The 10,249-nt window shown below is 45.3% G+C and overlaps 1 protein-coding gene and 1 long non-coding RNA gene across 2 annotated transcripts; one reads left to right on the top strand and one right to left on the bottom strand.

Annotated features, from left to right (window-relative positions):
• Window positions 1-4,306: 4,306 nt before the first annotated feature.
• On the top strand, window positions 4,307-5,216 carry LOC127329773 (uncharacterized). The gene is made up of 2 exons (XR_007869006.2): window positions 4,307-4,561; window positions 4,962-5,216. It is a non-coding gene; the product is annotated as an uncharacterized lncRNA (long non-coding RNA).
• A 1,061-nt stretch (window positions 5,217-6,277) lies between these two features.
• LOC127331306 (GDSL esterase/lipase At1g28600) lies at window positions 6,278-9,996 on the bottom strand. Its single transcript, XM_051357416.2, has 5 exons — window positions 9,641-9,996; window positions 9,348-9,572; window positions 7,361-7,509; window positions 6,960-7,236; window positions 6,278-6,759 (listed from the first exon to the last, which is right to left on the bottom strand). Exons 1-5 carry the CDS (start codon window positions 9,930-9,932, stop codon window positions 6,479-6,481), a joined length of 1,224 nt encoding a protein of 407 aa, XP_051213376.1. The 5' UTR covers window positions 9,933-9,996; the 3' UTR covers window positions 6,278-6,478.
• Window positions 9,997-10,249: the final 253 nt, after the last annotated feature.

The following is a 10,249-nucleotide window of genomic DNA, read 5'->3' as shown; positions in this document are numbered from 1 at the left end:
TTGGTCATAGCTTCCCATGCCACCCAACAGGTCTTCCTCTTGCCCTCTTTGCTACCCCACCAGAAGTTCCGAATCAACCCATTGATATGCTCGCATAAACCCCTTGGTAGCCTGAAGCAGGACATACAATATGTTGTTAGCGCCTGGACTACTGATTTTATCAGAATCTCCTTCCCTCCGGAGGATAGTAACATCTCCAGCCAGCCCTGGATTTTCTTCCAAACTCGGTCCTTTAAATATTTAAAGGCTCCATTAGTTGAGGCACCCACATCTGTAGGCATCCCTAAATATTTCACACTCAAAGCTTCGTTGTGAACATCCAGCAAATCCATGATCTCATCTCTGATAGTCTGACTACAGCCCTTGGCAAAATGAATGGACGATTTATCCATATTCACCTGTTGGCCTGAAGCCCGACAATAAATCTCCAACACCTCCTTAATCGCCTCCGCGTTTTCCCTATCAGCTCTGAAGAATAGCAGGCTGTCATCAGCGAAGAGTAAGTGTCCTACCACCGGGGCGGATGTGGCCACTTTAATTCCACTTAAGATCGATGACTCACTTCTTGATTTTAAGAGGCACGAAAGGCCCTCTCACGCCAACGTAAAGATAGGGGGAGATTGGATCTCCCTGCCGAATCCCCCTAGAAGGAGTAAAACTCTCTGTAGCTTCTCCATTAAACAGTACTGAGAAGGATACAGAGGTAACCAAACGCATGATCATCTCCACCCAAAGCCTATGAAACCCCAGCTTAAGCATGATGGCCCGTAAATAGCTCCACTCTACCCGGTCATAGGCTTTCTTCATATCCAACTTCAAGGCACAGCATCGAAGCCCCTTGGCTCGCTTCTTCTTCATGAAATGTAAACATTCATATGATGTGATGATGTTGTCCGTAATCAATCTACCAGGAACAAATGCAGACTGCTCCTCTGAGATGATCTCTGGTAAAATCACCTTCAGTCTATTTGCTGCCACCTTCGATGCTATCTTATAAATAACATTGCACAAGCTTATAGGTCGAAACTGGCCCAATTCTTCCGGGCTCGCCACCTTTGGTATCAGCACTACCAAAGTCTTATTAATTACTGCCGGATCATCCTCTCCTTTCAGCACCCTCATCACCACTGTAGTCACCTCCGCGCCACATAACTCCCAATACCGCTGGAAGAAATGAGCAGGGAAGCCATCTTGCCCCGGCGCCTTAGTAGGAAACATTTGAAACAGCGCTTCCTTCACTTCGCTTTCCGTGAACGGAGCCAACAGTGAGTCATTCATCCTTGGTGTAACCTTGACAGGCACTGTATCAAGTACCCCCTCCATGCCTATCGTTTCCTCCGAAGTGTACAGATTTTTGTAAAAGGCCGTGGTCATATTCTTCATCTCCACTTCGTCACTCGTCACCTGACCGCTGGGCGTCGTCAACTTTGTAATGCGGTTCTTCTTTCTTCTCTGGCTCGCTCTCAAATGGAAGAAACGAGTATTTTTGTCTCCCGCAGCTAGCCACTGTACCCTTGATCGTTGCTGCCACATAATTTCCTCCCTATGATTCAATTCCACAAGACGATCCGTAACTTTAATTTCAGCATGTGTTGGCCCTTGTCTACCGGGTACTGATTGCAACCTCTCGAGCTCATCCTTGAGCTTACCCAACTCAAGTCGCACATTCCCAAATGTGGTCTTGCCCCAGTTCTTGAGTTCACCCGCAAATGATGCGAGTTTACCCTGCAGGGATTGCAAGTCCCTTGCCTCGCCGGCTCCCCTCCATGCATCAGAGACCATCGGCGAAAATTCCTTGTGTTCCTCCCACATCAGTTCGTATTTAAAGCCCAAAGGCTTCCTCCGACGATTCTCCACGTAACGCCAACTGAGTAAGATCGGTCCGTGATCTGATGATACCGCCGTCAGGTTCCGGACAAAAGCTCCCGCAAAACGGTCACACCACTCCTGTGTAGCTAGCGCCCTATCGAGACGCACCCGACAGAAGGTGCCCCCAGCTACTTTCTTCTCGAAAGTCCAACTCCGGCCCTCAAATCCAAGATCTCTGAGGCCGCATACATCCACCATCTCTCGGAACCCTGCCATCTGAGCGTGACTCCTTTCTTGCACACCTACATGTTCCGATCGATGTAAAACTTCATTAAAATCCCCTAAGCAAACCCAGGGTAAATCTGAAGCCGACTTGATGAACTTCAACATATCCCAAGTCTTGTATCTTTCTCTTGTCTGTGCTTCCCCGTATACACAAGTTAGTCTCCACGGAGACCCGACAGCCTCCGTAACAATAGTGTCAATATGATATTGCGAATACGGTAAAATCTCAATTTTTATTCCATTGTTCCAGAAAATCCCTAGCCCTCCACTACGGCCAGAGCTGCTTACAGCAAAAGAATGATCATAACCTAAGGTATGCCGTAATCCTTCAACCCTCGACTTATGCACTTGAGTTTCTATCACGCACAAGATCGAGGGGGCGAAACACCTCGCGAAGGCGAGAAGCTCTTTAACTGTCGCAGCCTCGCCAAGTCCGCGACAGTTCCAGATAAAGCAACTCATTGCTGCTGGCGGCGCTCCTCGAGGGAGCCCGTCTTATTGCCAGCATCAATCTTGGTCTTCTCCGCACCCTCCCTGTCCTTCTTCTGCCTCTTCTTATCCTTTGGTGGTACATACTGAGGCGGTGGCGGAGGGATAGCCACCAAAGCCAGATCAGCGTCATCCATGTGCAATTGCCTCTGGGCACCTGACATGTCTGTATTCTTTTCAGCCCCCTCCAACAGCGGCTTAATCGGACTCGTGGCTGAGTCCTCAAGCTCATTCCCCTTAACAATGTCCAGGCCAGCTTCTCCTGAGTTCCGTTTCCGTGGCGGCACCTTTACCAAGTTCGTCTTTTCCACCCAAACAGCCCCATCACGTCCACCCCTCGCCGAAGGGCGGCCCCTTGCTCCTCCTCTCCCAGAGAACCTGGCACCACGCTCCCCCATACCACCTCGTCCGCCTCTCGCTCCATCTCCAGAAGGCGCAAACCCCCGGCGAACCCTCGGTGTGCTCAGGTGCCATGACACTTCCGACGCGAGCATCCAGTTCCCAAACTGCAGATCATCCTCCGCATACTCCCCAGTTCCGCACTCCAGGTGTTCATGACCCATCTTGCCACAGAAATTGCAAAACCTGGGTAGCTTCTCATACTTCACCACAAACATCATGCTGTCGCAACCCTCTGGTGTAAACGTAACCACTCGCGGCAGAGGTTTATCCGCATTCAACTTGACGCGCGCTCTGTGAAAATCACCATTGCCGAAGGACACCACCTTCGTCTCCACCCGATCAACTTCACCCACCCTAGCCGCCAACTGCTTCAAAATAGCCTCCGTGCGATACAGCGGTGGGATGCGATGAATCTGGATCCAAGCCTGGACCCTGTTTGGCAACACAGATGGTACAGGAGTTGCCCCATCGAATTTCTCAACCATGAACGCGCACTCCCGAAAGAGCCACGGACCATCCTCCATAATGCGGTTCCAATCTCCCAGGCAATGTGCTTGCACCTGGAATAGATTCTTCTCAATCGATCTGAACGTTACTTCCCTTGCAGGATTCCATGCCGCCCTCAGCGTCTTCTCCAACGATTGCTCGCTAAAGCCTCTAACCGTCAGAAGGCGCCCTACCGCCATCCACTTCACCTCCGGCAGATTCTCACGCTCCGCCCTTGCCAAGAACACCCCTTCACGCTCCGCCTCGCTCAGCTTAAGATTCTTCAGCAACTCATCCACCTCAAATACCCTCTCCCTCTTCGATCCTTCCGCCTCCATCGCCGTGTCCGCCCAACCGATCCGATCCGATCTGCGCAGGTTACTCACCGCCAAGGCCGGGCAGCTGTGCTAGACAGCCCCTGAGTCAGCCCGAACAGGAGAAGACGCAGCAGCAGGGATCAACCGGGGCAGATTTCCTTCGTCGACGATGATCGCCGCCAAAGTCGCCCTAAACCCTAATCGCCAGAGCGTTAGGTCCGTACCACATAGATCACCTCTTAGCTCATTGCTGTTAGATCTTACTTGTGAAGGGTCTAGATCATGCGGGCGTGCTGAATCATCCCTTGGGCCTTGTTGGCTCCGTAAATTTGTGCTAGCTGGCCGTTTTTTACGTGACTGGGATGCTACTCTGGGGATTGATCTCGGCCTCTCCTTATTCATTGGGCCAACACTTCATGGGCCGCATGACCTGGACAAGGTGGCTTTATTGTTTTGCAGGCCTGCTGCTCGGGCATTAAGTATCAGGGGCATGTCGGTCGAGCTCCCAATAATGGAGTCGCGTTGAATCAATGCCGGCGGAGGAGACGTAGAGATGGAGCTTCCCTTAATCACTTCAGTTTCTACATATGTTCATTGGTGGATTTTCCCTTCCGCTTCAATACTCGTTTCCCATGTTTTTGCATAGGAATAGTTCATGCAACGCATCAGGAGATGGCTCAGATCTTTGGCGGACAACACCTCCTCTTGGCTCCTTCTGTGCACTGCCGCGATCTTCAACATGGAGCCCTTCCAGTCCCAGGCCTTTCTTCCTGGTAATGTCTCCCCGCCCCATGTCCTCGCCGCTGTTACCTCATGTGTTCTTTTCCCAGTGTTGTCGTCGGCCGTACCCAGCCCTCAAATCCGGATGGAATTTGATCTATTCAAACCACAACTGTATCCTCTAAATTGTTGTTGCTCTCACTATTGTTTCCTGAATCAAACAGTTAACCAATCTGAGATTTAGACTGAGAGGTCCTGAATGGAGGTGCTTATCATTCCAGTTTCACATGTTTGCTCTTTTTTTTAGTTTATATACTGTAAATTTCTAATGAGTTTACTCTGCTTTTTGGATCTACATACGACTGAACAGGACAACGTCAAATTATAGTACTAATCTTTATGTTGTCAGTTTCCACATAAATACAATCCATTTCATTTTGATTTTAAATGCAGGTCATCCGATGCTGTCACACCTTCTATTTGGATTTTTGGATATGTAAAAGAGGCTTGCTTATAATAATCTATTGTTGATGCATGGTGACCTGAATCAACGTTCTTTTCTATTTCAGTGGTACCTTTTCTTACCCCTCACGTGTTTAGATCTATTATCCTTGATTACATGGGAAATCTTTGTTTTTTATCCCCAAGTTGTATCAGTAATGAAATTACCTGTGAGATGTGCCACAACAGCATCAGTGGTCTTGTATATATCCCCCCAACTGATATGCTTCATCAAACACAATATACACAATCGAACTCAGATGCAAAGTCGACTGGTCCTCCTACTGAAACCAATCCGATTAGCTCTCTCTCCTTTTATTATTTGTCATCACCATCTATTAATACTAGAGTTATGTATCTGATTTCGTACCAGGTTAAATCTGAAGTCAGGTAACACCTCCAACTCCGTAGCTACAACTAAGAGTGCCTTGCTTTTTTTTTTAGAATGCTGAAGCACCTCTTCCTTCTAGACATGTATATCACGATGTATATGTCGTCCCTATGTACTTCTATGTCATGTCCTTTCAATTTTTGGAAACTGTACACCGTTGTTGAACATTGGAAAGTAGCTAACGATGCTTGGTCCAAAACAAACAAAATGGTTTTTAGAAAGGTTAGCTACTAAAACTTTATTGCTCGATATTGTGCCTCTCGATTGTGAATATGTTTTTTATGCTAGCATGTGACGGGAAGAAATAACTTCCACAAAATAAACTTTTCATCTAAGCAATAACGCTTTCTAAATCAAGTTTTGTGGTATCAAGATCAATAACACGAATTATTTGTCAAATGTTGGAACAATTGCTCATGAAATCTCATTTTGATGGCTGCAAATAAATTAAAAAAATGTGTTTGCATGCTTATGTGATTAGCAATAACTTGTTGTTTAGATAATTCATAGTACTTCTATTGATTAAGAAAAAAATATGTAACACGGCTGGCATTCGCAATAAGTTATGTAAAGCATGTAAAATCTCTATATCACTCGGCCCAAATATCGAACAAACTCGATAAAATTTGTTGTATTTGTTTACCGTTTGAAATTTATTAGATAGTATCTTGTATTATTGTCCGGATTGGACGGGCGCAGCAACGCGCGCACTCACGGTCTAGTCGATAGTCAAAATCACTGAAACTTTCGTCAACTCTTATTTATTCTGATATCCTAATATTTCAATGGAATTTGTCATTTTATTTTTCAATGTGATTTTCTTTGAAATTGATATGAAATTACCCATGAAAATTTCCACTATCGAAGTTTCTCAATGGAAGCCAACCACGCCACACCACTAAAGCGTCCATTGCTGGTGGCTTGTGCTAGGCACGCCACTAATAAATGTTACCAATGTTGGATACACGTCACGAGTAGCAATAGTGCAATGCCACTAATTGGCACATCTTTACTGGCGCTAGTTTGTGCATAAATTAGGATAGTGAAGATTCCATTTGATTAAAAATATAGTTACAAATTACACGTTGTAGATGACCTTGTATTCAACAGAAGAGAAAAGTTCACTAAGCCTTCCACATGAATTGGTGGTGGTCGAAATTGGAGGCTTAGTATATGGACCTCTTAGAAGACCATTGGCAATAGCTTCGTTTGTTGCTTCTGTGGGATGTATGCCGTCCCAGGATCCATAATTTTGTGGGTCATCACACAGGTTGTATTCTCCTTGTCCACAACGTTCAGCCAAAGACACACCATAAGGACCTGCTCCTCCGCAGCAAGCAAGCAACGGATCCTCCATCCCTAAAGAAAAAAATATCGCCGATAAGAGATAGTAGATAATCCAAAGAAGCAAGTTTTGTTCCTTCAAGAGTTTATATGTTTCTCTTGAAAACTTCATGTCTTGGTTGGTCATTTACATGGACTAGCGTATCTTAGTGAAGTGTATTTTTTTTGGTATAGAGCACAATTAATAGTATGACATAAAAATGCTTTAGACTCACCAAAATGTTTAGGGGAAACAAATATTTCCATAGCAGCTGCATAGTAATCGGCATATATGATTGCTACATTAGGATGAAGCTTTTGCAACTTCTCCAACTCATCCATAAGAATTTTATTGTGGTATTGTGAGAATTCGTTCAACCAACGGATGCAGCCTGTCTCTGGCTCATAGTCTTTTGTCTTGTTACTCTTGTATGCCGTCAAGTATAATGGTGAGCACCCAATCGGAAGGTTGCCAGGAACTAGTAGTGTTTTGGCTCCGAGGCCAATCAGATCCTGCAAATTCCACACAGTTGCATTAGTATGTACTTATGTACTTATGCGCTATTTCTTAAATTTGTACTTGAGATAATAATAATCGTGGCAATTGAAGAAAGAGAAACACCACAAAATGACTCACAGTGATCGTGGAAGAGATTTTGTCAATTACACTAGGAGTGAAGGACCGAATCATCTCAAAGGGCATCAAAGATTGGAGAGGGGAGTTGTAGTCATTGCCCCCAATTTCTCCAACTAAGAACAAAGATTTGTTCATCATGTCCGCGCAATCTGTTAAATAAAAATAAGTTCTAGATCATTGTATTATGTCAACATTTTATACTTTAGAAATTCCAAAATTCAACATTCTGAAAAGATTACAAAAACATAAAACCATCTATCATTACATGCAATATTTATAGGTATGAGTATGACAGGTCTCACTTCTGACGCTAAAGATGTCTTTTCTAGGAAACAGCAATGACATGGTGATTTTTTATGTCAAAGCGAAGCAACAGTAAGTCCAAATGTATATTCACATTTTGAGGTAAAATTTTGGCAATGAAGATACAATATATCAGTTGAGCTGTTGGATGGTGAGTAATATGGAGGTTACTGGTCGTGAACCTATCTGCATTAAAGTAATATAATTGTCGAATTGGGTATGAAAGTTTCAACAAGTCTCTCTGCGTGAGGCTGAATGGGTCTCAAAGAGGGATGCCAATGAAACGACGCCTAAGGTAGTATATGTCCGGATCAGTAGACAAATGTGGACCATCGACTAGGATATATTGATAGATAGGGGAATGACTTGAACCTAAGATCCTAATGATGTTTTATCTTTCTTCCATATAATGGGACCTCTCTAATAACCTAGCTATTCAGTTTGATCACTCTATATTTTACTTCTGATACATATTCTTTAAGAAGGCATAAACTACGGACTTTGAAATCGGAAATTCAATTGGACTCGCGGGTGCGTATGCTCCCTCTACTAAATAACCTTTAGTACCGGTTCGTGTTACGAATCTGCCCACGTGGAGGCACCTTTAGTACCGGTTCGTAAGGAACCGGTACTAAAGGTGGGAGGCTTTAGTACCGGATCTTTAGTAAGGCTAAAGGGGGGTTTCTCTACTAGTGATACAAGCAGATGTATTACATGTGATCGACTTGCTTCAATCATGAAGACAATCTGCTTCTTTGAACATACATGCACGCTTCCTTTCATAAACATACAATACGGTAAATAAAAAGTTTGGCACATTATTGTGCATGCTTCAACAATAATAAGGCGGCATTTCCAAATGCAACTATATGGCAGAATCAAATCCTAACACTGTAACATTACTCAATGATGAAGCATGGATTGTAGCGCTCAAAGTATGATGCAAATTGAAAGTAAGCATCATATGTAGTGGATGGAATCCTGCATGATTATATGGATCTGGCCAATAGAATATTGAAAGCATATTTGGAAGCAAAGGGATTAAGGGAAGTTTATTTTGGAAGCCATATGAAAGGAAGTTTATTTTGGAAGCAACGTGATTAAAGGAACCATCTTTGAAAGCTTTCTAAGGGAGTGGGGCGCTTGAGGCAACGTGATCACCAGAAGTATTTTACGGGAGTGATTAACGGGATGCTTTTTAAGGGACTCTGTTATTTCCAAGTGCGGACCTAGTAGAAATCTTACGGCCAAATAGGTACTATTGGGAGCCGAACCCTAGTTGGCGCCCTTAACTTTGATCAATTTTATAGAATGGCAATATTTATTACACTTAATTAATATTCATATATATAATCATCTTAACATGTAGTACTGTAGTTTAATAATATAGTACTTTAATCATTATCGAAAAAATATAGTAGTACTTTAATGTCATACATGCATGTGGCTATTTTTTGTGTAAAACTTGATCAATTTTAGAAAAATGTTCGACTTCCAGCAAAGGAAAATCGAAGGGGTGAGGTAATATATTAGTGCTTAATAGAGTGGGTCTCGTAAGTAACTAATCAAGTGCAATAGCATATATACCCTGATTCCAGTTAAATTTCGCAAGAAATGTTTTTCCGAGTGCATGCGCTCAATTGAAATACAAATCGCGCGCGTGCCGAAGGTATAGTTAACGTACCCGATAAATCGCTTGGGCAGAGTAGGTGGAGTAGGTCTCGGAACCAGTTCATCTGCATGTCGAGGTGCACTGTGTCCGCGTCAGCCGCGGAGTAGCCCCTCTCCCAGAAGAATTCCGGGCTCATCGCTGTTGCGCCGGCGACGGCAAAGTTGGCTCCGTGCGCGAAGTCCTCCACGCTCTTCCCGCTCCAGTACGGCGTCACGAGCGGCAGCCCTAGCGCGTGCGCTGCGGCACACCCACACAGGTAAGTTGATCATTCCATGGATCATGCTAGACGGGTGATTGTGCCGTACCGATGAAGTCGACGATGAGGCGGCCATTCGAGCAGCGGCCGGTGGCGCTGTGGAAGAAGGTCTCGCCGTAGGGCAGAGAGAGCCCGGGGGCCAGGGTGTCGTTGGGGAAGACGAAGCCGAAGTTGCCCGTATCTGTCAGCGAGTCCCCGAAGCTGAACAGCCGCGTGTAGCATGGCGTGTCCGCCCCCGATGGCTGCGCCACCGCCAGTACCAGTAGCAGCACGGCCAGTACCGACATGGTGGCCGAGGAATCCATGACCTTCTGCTCCAGGGAGGGCGAGAATATACCCATGGACCGAGGGCGACAGGGTAGAACCGGACAACTGTGGCACCTACACCCGACGGCGACTAGATTATAAGCTATTCCTGGTAGCTGGTAGGGTGGTGGGTGGACGGCAGGGATGACGTGCCTCCCAATCTCCCCGTAACATTTGTTCGTAAGAAAACTTCCCATAGGTCTAGTATTATTGATCGTGCATATAGTCGCAGGGAGGACGGAGGAGGGAGGACGGCACCGACGGAACGCTTGACTTACGGACGAAGTGCCTTTGGATGAAGTGTAAAAAACCTGTCCGTACGCGCGTGTTACACCTATGGATAGTCACGGAC

Source organism: Lolium perenne, chromosome 2 (assembly GCF_019359855.2).
Source record: "Lolium perenne isolate Kyuss_39 chromosome 2, Kyuss_2.0, whole genome shotgun sequence".
In the NCBI taxonomy this organism is placed as follows: Eukaryota; Viridiplantae; Streptophyta; class Magnoliopsida; order Poales; family Poaceae; genus Lolium; species Lolium perenne.
Note: the sequence above shows the minus strand (reverse complement) of the source record. Positions and strands in the feature narration are given on the sequence as shown.

What these genes read in the sequence shown, in the direction of transcription:
- LOC127331306 (XM_051357416.2), bottom strand. Translation starts at nt 9,932, where the DNA reads ATGGGTATATTCTCGCCCTCCCTGGAGCAGAAGGTCATGGATTCCTCG. An exon ending in CTGCCCAAGCGATTTATCGG is followed by an intron (nt 7,510 to 9,347) that starts GTACGTTAACTA and finishes TTTATTTAACAG; the next exon opens with ATTGCGCGGACATGATGAAC. An exon ending in AAATCTCTTCCACGATCACT is followed by an intron (nt 7,237 to 7,360) that starts GTGAGTCATTTT and finishes TGGAATTTGCAG; the next exon opens with GATCTGATTGGCCTCGGAGC.